This window comes from Tursiops truncatus, chromosome 16 (genome assembly GCF_011762595.2).
Source record: "Tursiops truncatus isolate mTurTru1 chromosome 16, mTurTru1.mat.Y, whole genome shotgun sequence".
Classification (NCBI taxonomy): Eukaryota; Metazoa; Chordata; class Mammalia; order Artiodactyla; family Delphinidae; genus Tursiops; species Tursiops truncatus.
The window spans coordinates 29,673,973-29,696,959 of NC_047049.1; the positions used below are offsets into that span (position 1 = coordinate 29,673,973).

At 47.9% G+C, this 22,987-nt stretch overlaps 1 protein-coding gene across 2 annotated transcripts in view; it reads right to left on the reverse strand.

Moving 5' to 3' along the window:
- Nucleotides 1-41: 41 nt before the first annotated feature.
- Nucleotides 42-22,987, reverse strand: part of ZFYVE27 (zinc finger FYVE-type containing 27) — a 100,527-nt gene continuing 77,581 nt past the window's right edge. For both annotated transcript variants that reach the window (XM_073794106.1, XM_033841956.2), the window contains one exon: nucleotides 42-100. In XM_073794106.1, the coding sequence (XP_073650207.1) occupies nucleotides 57-100 (44 nt within the window). In that variant the 3' untranslated portion in view covers nucleotides 42-56. The remainder of the gene's footprint in view (nucleotides 101-22,987) is intronic.

The following is a 22,987-nucleotide window of genomic DNA, read 5'->3' on the forward strand; positions in this document are numbered from 1 at the left end:
CGGTCACTGTGCTCTCCGCGGTGCTGATAAGGTCGCCGTGCCGGAGAGGCGAAGCCTCAGCCGAGGCTCTTCCGGGCCCGATCGCTGGTTGCCGCTGCTCCTGCAGGCAGCGTCCCGGTTTATCTTTAACAGGGGCGGCGGGCGTGGGGGCGGCGGGGGGTGGGGGGTGGCGGGGAGGAGGGGCCAGGCGCCTCGGCAGATCGGGTGGGAGAAGCGGCGGCCCCGGACTCCGGCGCCCGCCCGCCGGAGAGGAGCCCCGCCCGCAGCCAGAAGCTCCGCTCCTGCCCGGCCCGGAGGCCCCGCCTCTCCTGCCTGCCCCTCCCCCTAGTAAGAGAGCCAGGACCTGGGCGCTCGCTACCGAGGCCTCCAGGGACTTGCAGACTCGGAGGAGAGAGAGGCAGGACCGTTCTGGGGCAAGACACTCTAGCCTGCCAGGGCTGAGGGTCCTCGACTCGTTCGCAGGCCCCTAGGTGCGGGCTCTTTACCTTTCCAACGCCCTTCTTCCCAACCCCTCCCCCATCGTGGCCCAGGCTGCCTCGTCTGCGTTTTTTTCCTCTTCTTTCTCTTCTGTTTCTTTGTGGCCCCCTCTCGAGGCTTGCATGGACGTTCCCTCCTCTCCCCTCTCTCCTTTTCACTGCCTTGAACCCTATTAGCTAGAGGAGGCTGCTGCAGACCGCAGAGAATCGTCTCCTTTCTTTAAATATGTACCCTTGTTTCATCCCCAGAGATACCCTGGGGTTCCTTCTTTCAGGGAGCTCCAGAACTGAAGCCAGCCTCTCCTTGCTGCTTTTCCTGGCCCTGCCCCCAACCCTTACTCTTCCCTCTCTCCTCTGAAATCCCAGAGTTGACATACACACCACCATCTCCAATTAAAAACCACAAGCAGATGGTGCCAAATGGGTACGCCCACTCTCTAAGGATGGCAGGTCTGGCTCCGGTGCCTCTTTCACATTTTCGACATCACACCTTTCTACCAGATGACCTATCTATATGCTTAATAAACAAGGAAATACCAACACAGGTGCCCTTTCACACACCCATACACCCCTTGGTCTCTGAGGGGAAGCTGGGTATGTTCCTCTGCAGCTCACAGCTGCCTAAGGGTCAACAGCGGCAACCCACACACAGGGAGCCATGGGCAGCCAGCAGACCTGGGTCCTGCCTCAGGCAGCATGACCTTAGGTAAATACTTCACACCTGACCTTCTTCCTGTAAAATGAGTGTTGGACTTCACTAGACTATTTCTAGGGTTCTTTCTTTTCCTCAACCTTTTATTTTGAAAATTTCAAACATACAGAAACATTGAAAGAATAGTACAATAAACTATACTATCCACCTAGCTTCAACAGTTGTTAACATTTTGTCACATTTGCTTGATAGATAGATAGACACAGAAACATAGAGATATATTTGGCTAGATTATTAGAAAGTAAGTGACAGACATTGTGAGGGTTTATTCTTAAGTACTTCACCATGTATCTCCTAAGAATAAGGGCATTCTCCTACCTAATCACAATACTATTATCACATTTTTTTCATTATTGCAAACACAAGATTTACTGGAAATTATCAGTATTACCGAAGATAGCCACAAAGATGATACTCATACTAGCCACAGCATGTTGAAAGACTTTTCTTTAGTGTTGCACATCCTCTCATATGTATGGTCCACAGAAGCAGAAAACTCCATATTTTATCTATAAACCTATAGATATGTATTTTCAAATTTTATCTATAGCTTTAAAGGGAGAGGAGTTTCTATTTTGATGCCACCATTTTGTTTCACGTGATCAAAACTGTTGACAGGAAAGCTCCCAATGTCATGCTTAATATCCTGGTCCTGGCTTACCTACAGTCTTCCAAGTTTTCTCACTCAGAGACATCAACTTGCTGGTCTTATGGAAATATTGTTTTCCAGCACAAAATACAGCCACCCTGGTCTCTGATAGGCTTGATATGCTCATTATTTCTCCAACCTGCTCTTGGGGGAATCTCCACAGAGCTGGCTTTTATAAGATTCTTCAGATGTCTTATAAGCAGTATTTACATTCATGTATAGTGGTATTCCTCAGGTTTTCCTTCCACGTGACTTTTGCTCAATGCTCTTCATTTTCTTGATATAGATATATTTGGTCATACCAAATTTTTCACAGCTTCCCTCAAGTGTCTTTTTCACTATCATCATCATGGGCTACCAAATCCAGCATTCATTTTGCAACCTTCAAATATTTTTCCTCAGGGTGGAAATTTCTCATGCTTGATCACAACCCAAAGATAGTTTGGCCCATCTTTTAGGGTTTCATAGCCAGAGCTACACACAATGCAGAGTAGAGAGCCAGGAATGTATGTTCCCTTTTCCACCAAGCCAATGACCCACATACATCTTAGCAAAACCTATTATCACACTTTTAAAGATTCCATATCATCTGATATTCTAGGATAGCTTATTGCCCTTAAAACACATTAATAGCAATGACCCCTCAGAACTTCCCCCAGAACATCTCATTTTTAATAGCTAACATTTATTGAGCACCTGTGTGCCAGACCATATCCTACATGCGCTACACGTATTATCTTATATAAGACTCACAATTACTCTTTGAACTAAATGCTATTATTATCCTTTTATTATTCCCACTTTACAAATGAGGAAACTGAGTGAGTTACCTAAGGTCGTGTGGCCTGTGAGGAACAGAGGCAGGATTCAGGCACAGGCAGTCAAGCTCCAGAGCGTGTGTGGTTCATCCTCCCAGCTGAACCACCTCCCTCCAGCGCACTGTAGACTATAAATTGGCAGAATATACCCACATCTCCAACTGCCCATTTCACAGATGAACACACTGAGTCCCCAAGGATAATGACATGCCAAAGAAGTTAAAAGCAGATTTTCATTTCACCTTAGAGTTCGGCAAATGATTTGGCACCAAGGAGCAACCTGAAAATATCTGTGGACCCCATGGTGGCCTCTGGTGATAAATAAATGCACATCTGATGATCTCCATGTACACCGCTCCCGGTTCCTCACACGTGGTTTTGATTATATTAATTAGACAACCATCTGGAAACCACTCTCTTCACTTGAAGCCAAGACATCTGGATGAGTGCATTCAACCAATCCATTCGTTCCATGTATATTTGTTAAACACCTACTATGTATCAGGCACTTTTCTAGGAGCTTGGGATACAGCAACGACTAAATGCACAAAGACTTTGTTCTTATTGAACCTATATTAGTGGGGTAACAATCAATAACAGATTAGCTAATAGTATAAAATATGTCAAGTTGTAATCATCACTAAGAAGTAAAGTAAAGCGTGGTAATGAGAGAGAGAGACGGGGGGAGGGAGTATTTCAGAAAAAAATAGTCAGGGCAAGTTTTTTTGTTAAGGTGAAATTGGGGCAGAGGCCTGAAGGAAGTGAGAGAATTGAGCATGCAGGTATCTGAGGGAAGAGTGACGAAGCTTAGAGGACAGAGTACAAGGCCTCCAAGAAAGGAGCAGGCTTGGTGTGTTCAAAGAATAGCAGGGAGACCAGTTTAGCTAGACTGGAGTGGGCCAGGGGAAGAGAGGTGGGAGCTGAAATCAGAAAGGTGGCAGGAGCCAGGTTTTAGATGACGTGTAGGCCCTCATAAGGATTTTGGATTGCACTCAGAAAGTGAGATGGCAAGCCTTACAAGATTTAGAGTAGAGGCGTGGTATTATCTAATTGCAGTTTTTAGAAGATTACTATGGACGCTAGGGTTGGCAGGGGGGCAAGGATAGAAGCAGTGAAGCCAGTTAGGAGGCTGTTAGAGTTGTCCAGGCAAGATATGGTGGTGGCTTAGATTAGGGTAGGAGCAGTGGAGTGAGAAGTGGCCAGATTCTAGATACAACTTGGAGGTAATGCTGAAAGGACCTGTAGATAGATTGAGGTTGCAGCATGAAAGAGAGTTAAAGACGATTCCGAGTTTTGAAGTCTCAGCCACTGGAAGAAAGGAGCTGCTATTTACTGAGGGAGGAAGACTAAGGGCTGAGTAGGAATGGGGAATACAGAGTTTGCATGTGCTTAGTTGATTTAAGTTGGAAGTTTGATATGCACGTTATACACCTTAGTAGAGTAGGAAGTTGGGGTTCAGGGGAGAGGTAGAGGGCTGGAAATATAACTTCAGGAGTCATCAGTATGTGAATGGTATTTAAAACCATGGGTCTAGATGAAATTATCTAGGAAGTGACTATAGCTAGAAAAAAATGTTTAAGAACTGATCCTGATGTAAATTGATACAGCCACTACGGAGAACAGTATGGAAGTTCCTTAAAAAATTAAAAATAGTATTACCATATGACCCAGCAATCCCACTACTGGGCATATATATATACCCTGAGAAAACCATAATTCAAAAAGAGACATGTACCACAATGTTCATTGCAGCTCTATTTACAATAGCCGGGACATGGAAGCAACTTAAATGTCCATCAACAGATGAATGGATAAAGAAGATGTGGCACATATATACAATGGAATATTACTCAGCCATAAAAAGGAACGAAACTGAGTTATTTGTAATGAGGTGGATGGACTTAGAGTCTGTCATACAGAGTGAAGTAAGTCAGAAAGAGAAAAACAAATACTGTATGCTAACACATATATATGGAATCTTAAAAAAAAATGGTTCTCATGAACTAGGGGCAGGACAGGAATAAAGATGCAGATGTAGAGAATGGACCTGAGGACACGGAGAGGGGGAAGGGTAAGCTGGGACGAAGTGAGAGAGTAGCATTGGCATATATACACTAACAAATGTAAAATAAATAGCTAGTGGGTAGCAGCTGCATAGCACAGGGAGATCAGCTCAGTGCTTTGTGACCACCTAGAGGGACTTGTCCCTCTAGGGACAAATTTTTAGAAAGGTATAACCTTCCAAGACTGAACCAGGAAGAAATAGAAAATATGAACAGACCAATCACAAGTAATGAAATTGAAACTGTGATTAAAAATCTTCCAACAAACAAAAGCCCAGGACCAGATGGCTTCACAGGTGAATTCTATCAAATATTTAGAGAAGAGCTAATGCCCATCCTTCTCAAACTCTTCCAAAAATTGCAGAGGAAGGAACACTCTCAAACTCATTCTATGAGGCCACCATCACCCTGATACCAAAACCAGACAAAGATACTACAAAAAAAGAAAATTACAGACCAATATCACTGATGAATATAGATGCAAAAATACTAGCAAACAGAATGCAACAACACATTAAAAGGATCAAACACCAGGATCAAGTGGGATTTATCCCAGGATTGCAAGGATTCTTCAATATACGCAAATCAATTAATGTGATACACCATATTAACAAATTGAAGAAGAAAAACCATATGATCATCTCAATAGATGCAGAAAAAGCTTTTGACAAAATTCAACACCCATTTATGATAAAAAAAACTCTCCAGAAAATGGGCATAGAGGGAAGCTACCTCAACATAATAAAGGCCATATATGACAAACCCACAGCAAACATCATTCTCAATGGTGAAAAACTGAAAGCATTTCCTCTAAGATCAGGAACAAGACAAGGATGTCCACTCTCACCACTATTATTCAACATAGTTTTGGAAGTCCTGGCCATGGCAATCAGAGAAGAAAAAGAAAGAAAAGGAATACAAATTGGAAAAGAAGAAGTAAAACTGTCACTGTTTGCAGATGACATGATACTATACATAGAGAATCCTAAAGATGCCACCAGAAAACTACTAGAGCTAATTAATGAATTTGGTAACGTTGCAGGATACAAAATTAATGCACAGAAATCTCTTGCATTCCTATACACTAATGATGAAAAGTCTGAAAGAGGAATTAAGGAAACACTCCCATTTACCATTGCAACAAAAAGAATAAAATACCTAGGAATAAACCTACCTAAGGAGGTAAAAGACCTGTACTCAGAAAGCTATAAGACACGGATGAAAGAAATTAAAGATGATACCAACAGATGGAGAGATATACCATGTTCTTGGATTGGAAGAATCAATATTGTGAAAATGACGATACTACCCAAAGCAATCTACAGATTCAATGCTATCCCTATCAAATTACCAATGGCATTTTTTACAGAACTAGAACAAAAAATCTTAAAATTTATATGGAGACACAAAAGACCGTGAATAGCCAAAACAGTCTTGAGGGAAAAAACAGAGCTGGAGGAATCAGACTCCCTGGCTTCAGATCATACTACAAAGCTACAGTAATCAAGAAAATATGGTACTGGCACAAAAACAGAAACATAGATCAATGGAACAAGATAGAAAACCCAGAGACAAACCCACGCACCTATAGTCAACTAATCTATGACAAAGGAGGCAAGGATATACAATGGAGAAAAGACAGTCTCTTCAATAAGTGGTGCTGGGAAAACTGGACAGCTACATGTAAAAGAATGAAATTAGAACACTCCCTAACACCATACATAAAAATAAACTCAAAATGGATTAAAGACCTAAATGTAAGACCGGACACTATAAAACTCTTAGAGGAAAACATAGGAAGAACACTCTTTGACATAAATCACAGCAAGATCTTTTTTGATTCACCTCCTAGAGTAATGGAAATAAAAACAAAATTAAACAAATGGGACCTACTGAAACTTAAAAGCTTTTGCACAGCAAAGGAGACTACAAACAAGACGAAAAGACAACCCTCAGAAAGGGAGAAAATATTTACAAATGAATCAATGGACAAAGGATTAATCTCCAAAATATATAAACAGCTCATGCAGCTCAATATTAAAAAAATAAACAACCCAATCCAAAAATGGGCAGAAGACCTAAATAGACCTTTCTCCAAAGGAGACATACAGACTGGCAACAAACACATGAAAGAATGCTCAACATCACTAATTATTAGAGAAATGCAAATCAAAACTACAATGAGGTATCACCTCACACCAGTTAGAATGGGCATCATCAGAAAATCTACAAACAACAAATGCTGGAGAGCGTGTGGGGGAAAGGGAACCCTCTTGCTCTGTTGGTGGGAATGTAAATTGATACAGCCACTATGGAGAACAGTATGGAGGTTCCTTAAAAAACTAAAAATTGAATTACCATATGACCCAGCAATCCCACTAGTGGACATATACCCAGAGAAAACCATAATTCAAGAAGACACATGGACCCCAAAGTTCATTGCAGCACTATTTACAATAGCCAGGTCATGGAAGCAGCCTAAATGCTCATCGACAGACAAATGGATAAATAAGATGTGGTACATATATATAATGGAATATTACTCAGCCATAGAAAGGAATGAAATTGGGTCATTTGTAGAGATGTGGATGAATCTAGAGACTGTCATACAGAGTGAAGTAAGTCAGAAAGAGAAAAACAAATATTGTATATTAATGCATATATGTGGAAACTAGAAAAATGGTACAGATGGACCAGTTTGCAGGGCAGAAATAGAGACACTGATGTAGAGAACAAACATATGGACACCAAGGGGGGAAAGTGGTGGTGGTGGTGGTGGTGTGATGAATTGGGAGATTGGGATTGACATGTATACACTAATATGTATAAAATAGATAACTAATAAGAACCTGCTGTATAGCACAGGGAACTCCACTGTACAGTAGAAACTAACACAACATTGTAAAACAACTCTACCCCAATTTAAAAATATATATATCTACAGTGTCGTTCCATGTATATAAAGTTCCAAAACATGGAAAAACTAAAACAACATTACTTAGGTCTATAAACATAAGCGGCAAACCATTAAGAAAAGGAAAAAAAAAGATATACACAAAATTCCAGAAGGTGGTTTAGCTACAGGGCAGGGAAGGGAGACTGCATATGGGAAGGCAGCGTTCTTATCCTTAAATTGAGTGGTGAGTACACAGGTGTTCGCTGTACTCTTATTCCAGAAATATTCTTGTTGTGCCTGCTGACTAATTAATTAAAACAATTTAAAGATCAGAAAGAACAGAGAATCAAGGGCAGATGAAGGAATGGGAGCCAGCCCACAATGAGGGCAGAAGCCCCTCCCCTCCCATCAGCATTTAGAACATGCAGAGCTCAGACAAGTGGGCTTGTTAAGGCTGAAGTCTGATCAGTCCTGTTTGAGTGTCTGCTGGAATGGGGAGAGTCCCACATTTGAGAGGAGAAGGGATTGAGGACAGAGGTAGGATGGGAAAAGAGCCAAGGGGTTGAGATGTTTTTCCTTGAGGAACTAGGGGTGAAAATAAGAATAAGAATTGCTCCCCATATGGAGCACCAGTGCCACTACCAGGCACTGGTGTTTTCCATGGATTTCATCAAAGCCTCCTAGAAGTTTGTACAGGGAGAGTTACTAGTTCCATCCCACCAAAGAGAAGGCATAGGCTTAACTAAGTTAAGCTACATGCTCAGGTCACACAGTGAGTCCGTGGGAAAGGCAGGTACTTGCAATAATGCATAAAGCCCTCCAGGTCTCGGCTGCCTCACGCCTCCAACCTCAGCTCATGCCACGCTGGCCATCCGTCCATCTCTCCCCTTCGCTGGGTCTTTCCTGCATGGAACTTTGCACATCCTGTCCTTTCTTCCAGAAACCCACCTTCCCACATCTTTCCTTTGCAGGGTCCTTCCCACCTTCAGGTCTCAGCTTCAGTGCTCCCGCTCAGAGGCCCTCCTGGACCATCCACTCCAGGTGGCCCCTCTTACTCTCCTTCCCTGGACTCTGCACTTGGCCTCCTTGCACTTCACCTGTTCACATCTATCTGTCGCTTTGCTTATTTATTGTCACTCCAATGCACTAGAACATAAGCTTCTTGAGGGTAGGGATGACGTGCCTCTTGTTTACCATAGTATCCCCAGTGCCTAGCCCTAGGCCTGGCATGTAGCAGGTGCTTAATAAATGTCTGATGAATGAATAAAAAGCTGGACCAGGGTGGTGAGAGGAGGCTGAGAGAGGAGACATGGAGACGGATTCAAACTTATGTCCCTGCTCAGAGAGGGCTCCATCCATCCTCTGTGCCCAGGAGGGCATTTGGGAAGCCCCCTCTGCCTTCACACTGGTATCTGGGCAGCCCTGGGTGTCCAGGAAGGGAGGAGGGAAGACCTTCCAGATGGTCCTGTTACTGGCAGCCTGGGTCCAACTCTTGCCCAGTGGGGACGCCCCTTCCTCTGTCTGTTTCTAACGAGATCTTTCCTGATTGTGGAATTAGGTTCTTGGCATTGGGCTCTTGGCATCCACTGTTCCAGAAAGATACTCTGAAATTGGAGGATATTCAGAGATGAAATATCTGAAACAATGCAGGAACAGGGGAAATGGATTAATTATAACATGAAAAGACCCACATTCTGGGCTTTGCCAAGCTAAGTGGAATAGGTTCATCACATGCAAGACCTTAAGGGGGTGAAGGCCTACAAGGGAGGCACTGCCGGTGACATGAGAGAGTGTGATTATGTGAAATGGAATCAAAGGAATCCCTGGGGATTTTAGGCTCAGTGGCAGGAACCCTTTCCTCCCAGTGAAAGCTCTGCAGTTGGGCAGCATTTTTCTAATGAAAGGAGCGGGCTGCCACCCTAACAGCATAAGCCTATCTTAAGCCAAGCCCAGGAGCCCCTACAAGCGTGATGGCCTCATTATAGAGGCTGGGCTCAGGCGTTAGAGGGGAAGAAGCCATCTGGTGCCAGTGTGGAGTGATGGCTGCTTGCACAGGCTCTGTGGTCAGAGACTGGATTCCAGTCCCAGTGTCCTGGCTGGTGGAAAGAGCACTGGATGAGCAGTCAGGAAGCCCAGCTTTGAGTCCCAGCTCAGTGTCCTCCAGCTGTGTGACACTTGACAGCTCACAGTCCTTCTAGGGACCTCGGGCTCTTCGTCATTTAAAAGAGGAGGGAGGGCCTCATGACCCTAAGGGCTCTCCTAGGCCTGACACCTGAGATATGTAAATTCTCCTGTCTTACAGCTACTCATGTATGTCTAGATTTCTCTCCCTCATTAGAGTCATTTTACACACAAAGCCAAGGGAAATTGGAATCTGGAAGAGGTTTCTGTGAAACTGAAGTCACTGTCAGAAGAATACCCCCAACACAATGAGCAGGGATTCCCTCAGGGGTACCTCATCAGGGGCCCTGTGGTCGGGCAGAAAGAGAAAGCTGGAAGGACCGGGGGAGGTGGCCCCCTCTGCCTCTGTGACCCCAGTTCTGCACTGAGATCCACAGCCAGACAGAAGCCTGGCCCAGTGGAGTGACCAAGTGACCATGGTACCTTCCTCCCAGGCTTGGACTCAGCCCAGTAATATAGAAGGAGTGGGGATGCACAAGGGCAGGAGGTTTTGCAAACGCCTCAGAATGGGGTTCCAGCTGGATGTGAGGACTGCAGCTGGAGCCCTGCTCCCAGGATCTAAATCAGGCCATGAAGGCTCCTGGACTCCCAGGCACTGGGCTGCTTGCGGAACCAGGGAAATTCCTCTGAAATGAGCCATCCACCCGCCCCCATGCTCACTGAGTTTCCTGGAAGAGAGGAAGCCCCAGAGCAAATGGAGGGGGCTGTGTTTTGAAATAAGTGGGGAAGCCTGCAGAGAGGGATGAGGCTGTCAGCTAGAAGCCTGCAGGTTCTGGGCTCCTGTTGAAGAAACAGGAAGGACTGGAGGAAATGTCTTTCCAAAGAAGCAAGGCAAGCTCGGAGGCCCCAGTCATGGGCTGGCCATACCCCGCAGGGGAAGGTTACCCCACCCCACCCTCCATGCTCCAGAGATGATAATATAAAAATGACATGTATTAACGGGCACCAGTTGTGAGCTAGATGCTGGGATACAGCAGGGCACAAAACAGACAAAAAGCCCTGCCCTCATAAGGCGTATATTCTAATGGGTGACAAACAATAAACAATAAAAATACATAGTATGTTAGAAGGTGATAAATACAGAGAAGGGATATAAAGGAGGGAAGGGAGATGAGGAGTGCTGGCGTGGGTGAGGGGAGACAGTCTGTGATTTCAGACAGCTTAGCCAAAGACCTCACTGAGGAGGTGACACTTGAGTAAAGACATAAAGGAGGCTAGGGAGTGAGCCCTGTGGAAACCTGAGGAGAAGCATTCCAGTAAAAAGAAGCAGCAAGTGCAAAGGCCCTGGGGCAGGAGTAACTTGATACATTCAAGGCATAGCAAAGAGGCCAGTTTGGCTCAAGCAGAGTGACGGACATGTGTGGAGACAGGTTAGGGGAAGGTCAGGTCATGTAGGGGCTGGAAGACTAGTACAAGGGCTGTGGCTTTGGGGGAGTCCCTGAGTCTTGTGAGTAGAGGAGGAACATCATCTGCCAAGTTTTAACAGCATTACTCTTGCTGCTGTGTTAAGAATAGACCAAAGGGGGGCTTCCCTGGTGGCGCAGTGGTTGAGAATCTGCCTGCCAATGCAGGGGACACGGGTTTGAGCCCTGGTCTGGGAAGATCCCACATGCCACAGAGCAACTAGGCCCGTGAGCCACAACTACTGAGCCTGCGCGTCTGGAGCCTGTGCTCTGCAACAAGAGAGGCCGCGAGAGTGAGAGCCCGCGCACCGCGATGAAGAGTGGCTCCCGCTCGCCGCAACTAGAAGAAGCCCTCGCACAGAAACGAAGACCCAACACACCCAAAAATAAATAAATAAATTAATTAAAAAAAAAAAAAGAATAGACCAAAGGGGAACTAGGAAGCCCAGTTATTATTATTACCATCATCGTCATCAACAACAACCACCACAAGAGTAACACCAGTTACTGAACCTGTGTCAGGCCCAGTACCACCCATTTTATTTTCATTATCTAGTTAAAATCTCACAACAACCCTGTACCAAGAGAAGGCCTTAATTTTCCCATTTTACATCTGAGGAGACAGGCTCAGCCAAAGTCAGAAAGTCACACAGACACATGCCCTCCCCAGTCTGGCCCCGCTCACCTGTCCAGCCCTGTCTCTCAGAGCCCCACTTCTTACCTACCCCCGTCTCCAGCCCCATAGAGCTGCTCCCAGTTTCCCCAACTCCACACACCCTTCCAGGCCTCTGAGCCTCTTGCCTATGCTCTACCAGCTGCCTAGAACTCTCTCTTTTTTTTTTATAAATGTATTTATTTTTGGCTGTGTTGGGTCTTTGTTGCTGAGCACAGGCTTTCTCTAGTTGTGGCGAGCAGGGGCTATTCTTTGTTGTGGTGTGCAGGCTTCTCATTGCGGTGGCTTCTCTTGCTGCAGAGCATGGGCTCTAGGAGCATGGGCTTCGGTAGTTGTGGCACGTGGGCTCAGTAGTTGTGGCTCTCAGGCTCTAGAGTGCAGGCTCAGTAGTTGTGGCACACAGGCTTAGTTGCTCCACAGCATGTATATGAGATCTTCCCAGACCAGGGCTCGAACCCATGTCCCCTGCATTGGCAGGCAGATTCTTAACCACTGCGCCACCGGAACTCTATTTTCCCACTCCTAACAGCCACGCAAATTCCACCTCATGCTCTGAGAGACAGCTGCAGCCCCACCTCCCTGATTGCCTCCAGCACAGAGGTCATGCCCTCCTCCCCGATTGCCTCCAGCACAGAGGTCATGCCCTCCTCCCCAGAAATACCAGGTGTTGCAAAAATCCTGCAGCTGGCCTCCCAGGCACCATGTGAGCTCAAGGCCAGGGACCAGCGCGCCTTCGCCTCCATTTCCCCAGCAATCAGTCCTGCAACGGAGCAGGCCTCAGTTTCAAACCCTGCAGACATTGTATTGGGTTATCCTAGGATATTTCGAATTTATCTAGGGAAGTTTTATTCTAAATCACATTTCCTTCATGCATGTTAGCTTACATGCTCGTACCCTGACCTTGGGTAGATACTGGCAGAATCTTGGGCTGATGGGTGCATCACGCTTTAGGAGAATGACGCTCCCTCAGAAGAGGAGGCGCACGATGTGTGCTTTAGAATCAGCGGGACCCGAGTTCAAATCCTGCTCTGCCTCTCACCAGCTGTGTATCCGTGAGCACATCATTTAATCTGGGCCTTGCTATTGTCATCTGCAAACGGTGGCAAACAGTATCTTCTTGTATGGGTTGTGTGAGAGCTGGAAACAGTGCAATGCAATGCCTGGCCCTAGGCGTGCCCTCTGGAGATGAACGAATGCCTCCTTGCCACCCCATCCCTAATCCAGGTCTGTTCAGAAGCGTCCTGCACATTCATACTTGGCCACTGTGCTCTTGGGAGGCCTCATACTCTTTAGGACTTTCACAGTAATTAACTGGGAATCCCCCTTCTGGCCGTAGGTCGAGCTCTGAGGTGCAGCCTATGGCTTCCCCAGCCCTGGTCCCTCATCTCAGAGCCCCTACCAGGCATGGCCCCCAAGTCTTTCCCCACTGCCTGAGCACACCTACATATTCACCCCTTCCCTCCCCACCAACTGTCCTGACTCTGTTCCTGCAAGGCCTTCCTGCCTGATCGGCCGAGCCAGTCACACTTCCAGCAGACCCTGGGAAATTAAAAAGGGGAGGCAGGAATCCTTTGGGAAGGAAGAAGGAGGAGAGACTCCACAGCAACAAAACAGGTCAGAACAACGTTTGATGCCAGAAACTAGACAAATACCCAGCTCCTGGTCTTTTGAGGTATTACAACACATCAGATCAGGGAGGACTTGAAAGTCCAACCCCCTCACTTTACAAATGAGAGACCCAGAGAGGATAAGGGACAAGCTCAAAGTCACACAGCAAGTGACGGGGTGTAAGGAGTCTGATCAGGGCTGTGGACTTGCCTGTAGCCACGTTCTTCCTAATGCACCAGGCTCCCCCTTGTCAGGGGCTGGGTTTGCACTGGACTAGCTGACAGAGCAAAGTGTCTTGTTGAAGGCCCTCTGTTCTGTTTCCCTCAATAGATCCCAAAACCTTTTTGGCACTTTAATCCCCAAAAGCATGATGCCTGACATTTGTTTCTTCAATGGCCTCCAAGGGGGCCGAGTCCATCGATTAAGACCACATTCACGGTCTCCTGAGGTTGCTGCTTGACCTTCCTCTACTGTCACTGTGTCAGTAGTTGCAAAGTGCTCAAAACCTACACGGCACGATACATTTAGGGTAAGGGGGCTGGGATATATTTAGCCCCAACCTTCTGAGGTCAGCACCATAGCATCACAGAACTGTAGGGCCCACATGGGGACGACATAGCTCAGAGACTCCTAGCCGCCACCCCTGGGAGTCCCACTCAGTAGGGGCGACGGTGGGAGGGGGGACTGGGGATCTGTATTATTAACAAACTCCTTCAGGGATCCAGATTCCCTGCCACACTGGGAACTACTGAACTACAGCCCTTCACTCCGTGGGGAATCCGTCCCTCCACACCCTTACATTAGAGCATTCATTCAGGGACAGGGAGCTCACTACCTCACAAGTTAGAAAGGTTCTTGCAGTAAGAGCACAGGCTACGCCGAGCTGACATGAGCCTTCCAGGTCCTAGCTGGCCTTCTGTGGTGACACAAGTCAAATGTCTCTTCTCCCTCAGGGACAATAATCAGGCTCTGTCTGAGCACACCCTTCAGACCCTGCTTCCCCCCAACCCAGGTGGCTGTCCTTGGGTTGAAGGCTCCCAGTGTCCACCTGCCCTGACTAGCGAGAGATTCTCCTTGTCCAGCACACGGAGCTCCAGGTGTGGGTTACTGCACCTCCTCTTGCCCCCCAGTCCCCCTCACACTCATCTTGTGATGCAGGAATGTCTAGCCACTCATCCACACCTACAATGTGCCAGACACAGAATCAAAGCTGGAACTGCTGGACAGGACCTTAGCACTCGCCTAGCTCAACCCTCTCATTTTACCAGACTCAGAGAGGGGGAGTGACCTGTCCTGGGTCACCCAGCGAGTTTAGCCCATACTGGCTCAATTTGTCCATCCAGAAATTCCCCAGTGCACCTCACAGAAGGCAGGGGTGCTAACCACATCATAGCTGAGCAGAAGACTCCTTGGGGCCTCAGAATTGCTGCAGGGCCAATCTCCAGAAGTTGACAATCCCCTCCCCCAGCATCCTTGGCCCTGGCTCCCGACAACAGTGGGGCTGCTCTACCCTGACATCTAGGAAGCCCTGGGGCCCTCAGTGCCTGCCACCTGCTCACAGAGTGTTGGGGGCACAGGGGCGGACAGCCCACATCCCTCCTCCCCACCAGGTTATTTATAAAGTGTTCTGGGATGAGTCAGGCACACAGCTGCCCAGCACCGGCAGAGACCGTTCCCTCAGAAATGCTATAAACAAACCTGGGCTCTGGAATCCCACGCCGACCCTTAATAGCGCCTCACAGGAACATCGAGGCAGGAAGCTGGGACCAGCAGGGGTCTGTGGGGCTGTCCTGATGCCCCCATTAGTGGTCTGAGCCTCGAGCAGGAACATGAGCCCTGGCAGGCTAGTCTTGTGGGGACAGATGGAGGAACCCCAGGCAGGGGAAGAAGGGCCTTGGCCAGACACCCTCCCTGCACAGATCACATGCCCCTTTCCAGCCAGTGAGCCCCCCTGCACCTTCCCAAACCAGACTGACAGACAGACAAACCCAAGAAGACTGCTCCCACCCCCGTGCCCCCCAGGCACTGGCTCTCCCACCTCCATTCCTGTGTGTAAGGCTCTCCACCTCCGCCAACAGACCAGCTATTTTTAACTCTGGAAAGGGAGCCGGAGCCTCCAACACCCTCCTTGCTTCCTGCTCCTGGCAGCACTCTAATTACTTCCTCAGCGGGGTGCTGCCTGCCATGGGGACCCTGGCCGGGGCACCATAAATAATTGCCCCTCCCTTACACCCAGCTCCCCACGAGGCCGACCCAGGTGCCCACGCAGGGAGCCTGACCAGCCAGGGCCTGACCCCCGAGCAGATGCACGTCCTTTTATGAGGCTGAGCTGGGGGCACAGGGGGCCTTTGGTACCCCCCCTCTTCTCTGCAGCCTCGGCCACAGTCCTGGAGGGGCCACTGTGTGTCTGGCACACTCCGAGGGAGTAGGGGTGGCAACAGATGAATAAGCGCTGTCCACCCTCGAGGGAGGCAAACACTTAAACAACTTATTATGCAAGAGAGAGGAATGAAATAAGTGCTAAATTAAGATACAAGCTGTGCCCAGGGCCTTCAGGCCCTCAATCCTTCTTCCCTACTTTATTTTTCTATTATAAAGCAATTCACATTCCTTTTGGAAAAAAAAAATTGTAAATGCAGATAACAAAAGGAAATTTATAATACATTCATTATCCAGCCACCCAAGGACACAGCCTTGTGCACACCTGAGGGCCAGACTTTTTTTAAACAGGGCAAGGTCAGACCTCAGATCTGAGGGTCCCAGGGACCCTCAGCCTGGCTCCAAGACAGTCACTGGAACAATTAAAATTTACAAGAAATGAACAGAAAGATTTCAAAGCAAGATAATACAGAGAGTAGTACATGTTTATGTAAAAAAGAAAATTCAAAAACTACATAAATGCCTTGAAAACTTTTGGAAGGATACAAACCAAAGGGTTAACACTGGTCAGCCACAGGGACAGGAGTAGGATAGGGGGTGGGGAACAGATTAAAAAACTTTTTTCTTCTAGAAATTTCTTTATTTGAATTGTTATAATAATCACATATTTTTATTAAAATTTTTTTTATAATTTTAACTCCTTGAAAACTTTTTAAAATTGCTCAATAAATAATTTCCAAATGTTCTATAGTGTTGTATCATCTCTGCACTTAGAATAACACAATCTTAACACCAAAGGGAGGTGCAACTGCTGTGGAAAACAGTCTGGCAGTTTCTCAAAAGTTAAACATAGAGTTACCATGTGACCCAGCAATTCCACTCCTAGGTATGTGCTCAAAATAATTTAGAACAGGTATTCAAGCAAATACTTGTTCACGAATGTTCATAACAGTACAATCCCCAACAGCCAAAATGTGGAAACAACCCAAACGTCATTAACGGACAAACTGGTCTACCAGTACAATGGAATATTATTCAGCCATAAAAGGGATTAAGTACTGATTCACTCGACGACTTTATGTTGTAATGTTAAAACATTATGTTAAGTGAAAGGAGCCAGACATAAAAAGGTCACATATTGTATGATTCTTTTTGTATGAAATAACTAGGACAGGCAAATCCACAGAGAGGGAGAGCAGATTTGTGGTTGCCAGGGGATGTGGAGACGAAGGGGATGGGAAGTGATTACTGAAGGTACAGGGGTGCTTTCAGGGTGATGAAAGAGTTGTGAAACAGAAAAGTGGCAGCTGCACAACACTAAATGCACTAAATGCCACTGAACTGTGTGCTTTGAATTGGTTGATCGTGTTATGAATTTCTCCTCGATTAAAAAAAAAAAAAGACCGGGCTTCCCTGGTGGCGCAGTGGTTGAGAGTCCGCCTGCCGATGCAGGGGACACGGGTTCGTGCCCCGGTCCGGGAGGATCCCACATGCCGCGGCCGTGGCTCATGGGCCCAGCCGCTCCGCGGCATGTGGGATCCTCCCAGACCAGAGCTCGAACCCGTGTCCCCTGCATTGGCAGGTGGATTCTTAACCACTGCGCCACCAGGGAAGCCCTCCAGGCACCACTGCACTGATGTTTCTGGGCCCCAGCTACTCCTGCCTGCCCTGCACTGCCCACCTCGGAGCTGCTGTGTGGTATTTCCTTTACTCCCTTGAGAACCAAATAGTTCCAGCACAGCTGCTGGGCTCTTTATAAGGATTCAGGTCCAATTTCTAATAATTAAGGTCCAGTTACACCCGTATCATGTTTTACAGTGTACAAGGCATTTTCCCAGATATTACCCCACTTGGTTCTTACCAAAATCCAATGAGGCAAGGATCACCGTTTCCTATATTATAGATGTAGCTTAGATATAGATATACAAATACAGATCACCCAGGTAATATTCTTTGCTCTGAAGTCTACTTTGTCTGATATTAACATAGCCATTCCAGCTTTCTTTTCACTAGTGTCAGCATGGTATATCTTTCCCCATCCTTTTCCATTGCACATATTTATGTCTTTATATTTAAAGTGTGTTTCTTGGAAACAATCAGCAAAGTGAAAATGCAACCCATGGGGTGGGAGAAAATATTTGTAAACCATATATCTGATAAGAGGTGAATTTCCAAAATATATGATAATGTCTACATTTAATGTGATTATGGCTATGGTTAGGCTTCAGTCTGCCATCTTGCTTTATTTTCTATTTTTTATTCCCTTTTTCCACCTTCTTTTGGATTGGATATTTTTGATGATTCTGTTTTATCTCCTTCACTAGCTGACTAACTCTAACCTTCTACTATCTGAGTGGTTGCTTTATTGTTTATAAGATACATCTTGACCTTATCACAGTCTAACTTCAAGTGATATCATACCACTGCACATGGAGCATAAGAACCTTACAACAGTATATTTCCATCTCTGCCCTCCTGGCCTCCTTCCCCTCCCCTGTGCCATGACATAGCAACTCTCACAAGGAAGTAAACAGAGAATCACTGAGCTCTCTGGGGTCACTGAACTTTGCGGCCTGATGTCGAGCGTCTTGAAAACCATTGTTTCATGTATTTGGTCTGTTTGTTTTTTTGTTTCAGGTGGAAGGGTAAATCCAATCCCTGTTACTCCATCTTAGATGGAAGCAAACTCCTCAGTATATTTATGAGGACACCAGGACTCAGGGCTAAGCCCCTTGCCCAAGGCAAGGTAGCCACTAAGTGGCCAGGTGGGACTCCAGCCAGATCTCTAGACACCAGGCCTGGTGTTCTCCTCCCTGCTTCACTGCTTCTGCAGGAACCACCCTGAGAAAGCAGAAAGAGTTAACGGCAGAAGACAGCAGACTTTGCCACCACTGCAAAAAAGCTGCTCACAGCATTGTCATCAGCTTTAGAAGCCAGAGTGATGATTATTTTGCAGAAAGTTACCCATTAAATAGCAACTTTCAGCATCTTTCAAGCCTCACCTTAAATGCTCGCTCTGCATCTTCAGAAGCCTCTGTGGCACAGTTTTTGTGTGTTTACTGTCTGTCTGCCAAGGATGCTGGGAGCAGTTCCCCACAATATGATGTGTCTGATTGAGCTGTCTCCCCCACTACCCTTCCGTAAGTATTTTCTGGTTGAATCCAATAACCTAACTGGTGGAATTACAGCAACTCTGGTATGTGCCTGCATGCATGTGTGAATGCATGCATGTGTATATGTGTGTGTGTGTGTGTGTGTGTGTGTGTGTGTTGATTTTGAGGCAAGAAGCGGGGGTCCCCTCTTTTTATCACACTACTTGACTTACTTTAGGTCCAGGGACCTATTTAGCTTAAAGGTGAGGGACTGAGAGAGAAGAAACTTTCCTTAAAATCACTTGGGGCACCTAGCTTAGACAAGACTCTGCCCAGACTCTGATGGGAGAGAAGAAGCCAGAAGAGCCTTCACTCCTCCCCACCCTCTGTCCTGCGGCAGAGAGGAGCTGGGGGCTCAGTTCTTTGCCAAGCCTCCTCCCCATGCCCCCAGCCGACCCCAGAAATGCTTTGTTTAAGAAACGAGTCTGGGGGCTTCCCTGGTGGCGCAGTGGTTGAGTCCGCCTGCTGATGCAGGGGATACGGGTTCGTGCCCCGGTCCGGGAAGATCCCACATGCTGCGGAGCTGCTAGGCCCGTGAGCTATGGCCGCTGAGCCTGCGCGTCTGGAGCCTGTGCTCCGCAACAGGAGAGGCCACAACAGTGAGAGGCCGGCGTACCGCAAAAAAAAAAAAAAAGAAATGAGTCTGAAAGCAGCAGCACTGACTTCCATTCCCGCCGGCTGCCGGTCACATATCCATTTCATTCGAGGCACTGCCATCCCACAGCGGTGGGACCCGGACGAGTGGTTAACATGGCCAAGACTCAGGTTCCTCACCTGTAAACTGAGCCTGAGAATATCCACCTCCCAGGGCTGGTTGTTAAATAAAAACACGATGTGTCTGGCACAGACTGGGAACTGGGCTTTCTTTCCACTCTCCTCATGTCCCGTCTGCTTTGTTCTAAGTGTTCTTGTACTACCCTTAGAAGTCTGTGTCGAGACTGGTGGTCTGTTGCTCACAATGAAAACCCATGAAAGGAAAACCAGTGAACAGCACCCACCCTGCACGGTCTAGATCAGAGGTTCTCACGCTTCACTGCACACTAGAATCCCCTGGGGAGCTTCTAAAAACCCCAAGAGCAGGCTGCACCCCAAATCAATTAAATCAGAATCTCTGAGGATGGGGATCAGACATCAGGATGTTGTAAAGCTCGCAGGGGTTTCCAACGTACAGCCAAGGTTGAGAATGCATGGTCTTGTCCGAGAGACAAGAATGTTCTCGATGTCCTGCTCTCCCATCCTTTGCCTGCGATCCGAGCACATCTCAGGGGCTCCCTGAGGTGCAGTGACCAGGAGTGCAGGAAAGGGACTAGGGGAAGGTGAGTGAGACAACATTTAAGGAGGCTCTCACTCTTAGGTCCCTGCAAGAGTGGGGTGACCACCTCTCGCATTTCGTCTCCTAGACACCACACCCTTAGGGAGGCACCACCCTCCACTTGCAAGATCCAGAGAACAAGGCCTCCTTATTCACTTCCTGCAGCCTAGCCCCACCCCGGCCACCCCAGCCTACACCTCCCCACCCCGCAGTTGAAGGCGCCAAAGGAAAAGTAATCCAAGGGCCCCGTCCTGCCTCCCCAACTCAGGAAAGCATCTCTCTTTGAACAAATCGCCAAATCCTCCTCCTTCCCTGCCCAGGGCCATGGTTCCAGTCCCCTGGCCAGAGCCCAGCAACTGTCAGGCCACCTGGCCGAGAAGGTGAAGGGGAGACAAGGTGGCCCTTACCTGCCAGCCAGCCACTGTCCCTCTCCCTAGAGTAGGCTCCCTGCCCAGCTGACAGTTCAAAGATTCAGGGAAATGACAAGGCTTGGCAAAATCAAGCATGACCTTTCTTCCAGGTGCAGGGGCAGGGGCAGGGGCAGGAAGGCTGGGGAAGACACTTCTCATGCCCTTAGCCTGGTGAGGGCCTCAGCTGTGCCGAGAAGGGGTAGAGGTGTTCAGACTAACACTCCATCAGGTGGCTGGAAGGTGGAGTGGGGTCCCCAGCTGTGCCCTGGAAAACATGATTTGTCTGGTCCCACTGCCCTATAAGCCCCAGCCTCCTCTTCCTTTTGGTTCTCAAATTTGGGCGACCTCAACAATTACCTGGAAACTTCCCTCCAGCTTCTGCTGCAGTAGGTCCACGTTTTGAACCTGCACCCTTAGGTGATTCTGATCCAGGTGTCCACACTTTAAGCACCACTTCCATGGGTCTTTGTGCCGTCAGCTCAGCATCTGATCTCCCACTCATCTCCCTGCCCCCCAGCACACACTGTAAATCCTCTCCCGGGAAAGGATCTGATGAAATCACTCACCCTGAGGAGTAGGATACAGAGAAGACTTGGAGGGGGACACGCGCTCCCAGGAGATCAAGACGCATTGCCCTCCTCTGTGAAGCCTGCACTAACTCCTCCTGTCGAAATTAGATGTCTACAGGAGCCAGGCAGGGAAGTGGTGAGAGAAGAGGACAAAAAGGCACAGTACCGTAGGGAGTGGTGGGGACTTCAGCACACTGGCGCCAGCATGCCCATCTGGGAGGGTGCAGAGGGGAGCAGCCACTTCCCAGCCCACCAGCTGTAGGTATGCAAACCATGGTTGCCAGATCTTCTGATTTGTTGAAAGAAGCCAGAAATCAGGTTTTCCAATTTTTAAACTATGGGGGCCGAAGCAAGCATGTCTGAGGGTCAAATCTGGATGGAAGTGGGCCAGCCGTTTGCAGCCTGGTCTAGAGAGTGAGCTCCTTGGGTTGAGAGACCTTGTGTTCACCCCTGTGCCCTCGGTGCTAGCTCACTGCCCAGCATACCTAGGGGGTTCCCAGCAAATGCTGTTACAGGAGCAAATAAGTGAAGGCAAGATGGGACAGGCAGGTCAAAAGGGACTTCCTGCCCCATCACACCTAAGGTCAGCCGTGCTGGCCAGCAGGGGTGGGGCCTGTCTGAGAGCCCCTTCCCGGCTCCCTGGCAGAGGAATCCTGGGCTGATGTCTAATTCACTCACACCTGGTAATTCACTCACATCCAGCATCCCTGGATGTTCCATGAGCATCCCCTGTGGTGCAGACCTCTCTTGGGTCTCCAGTTTTATCCACTCCCCCGCTAAAGTCCCCCAGCCTCTCACGCCTCCTGCAAGGACCTGGACCCAGCTTGTCCCCAGCTTGTCTTCACTTCAGGCCACTCCTCAGAAATCTTTGCCCAGGAGTTCCAGCCCCCAGCCCAGGCCCAGCTCCTCTGAGAGCAATGGCAAGAGCGGACAAAGCCTCACAGCTGCCCCTGGGAGAAGCAAGAGGGAGAAAAAGCCCAGCCTGCGGGTCCCTGGAAGTATCCACATGTCCTGGACACCCCCTGACAGGGGAGGCATGTCTGAGGGCTCTGCCCATCTCAGCAGATGAAATCAGAATGTCAGGAGTGACGTGCCAGAAGGGAGGAGCTCTGCCCATCAGGAAGAGGGGCTGACGGGCTGCCTAAAACTGATCAGAAAAAGGAAAATAGAAGAGAAGGTATTGCAAGAACTATGTGAGATACAGGGTATACGGTGCCACTTCATAGGAAGTTCAAGAAGAGTTACTAAGTGATGTGAGGACAAGCTGCGGTGATGAAGCAGCAGGTGGGGAGTAAGGCAGGGTGGGGTACTGGTGGCGAGGGGACGAGGAAGCCTTCTGAAGTGATGGAAATGTTCTGTATCTTGCTCCGGATGGTACTTACACAGGTGTATACATACAGAAAAACACATAACCTACATAGTACATTTAAAGATTTGTGGACTTTGGACTTCCCTGGTGGCGCAGTTAAGAATTAACGGTTAAGAATCCGCCTACCAATGCAGGCGACACGGGTTTGAGCCCTGGTCCGGGAAGATCCCACATGCCGCGAAGCAACTAAGCTCGTGCGCCACAACTACTGAGCCTGCGCTCTAGAGCCCATGCGCTGCAACTACTGAAGCCTGCGCGCCTGGAGCCCGTGCTCCGCAACAAGAGATGCCACCGCAAAATGAAAAACTTGCGTACCG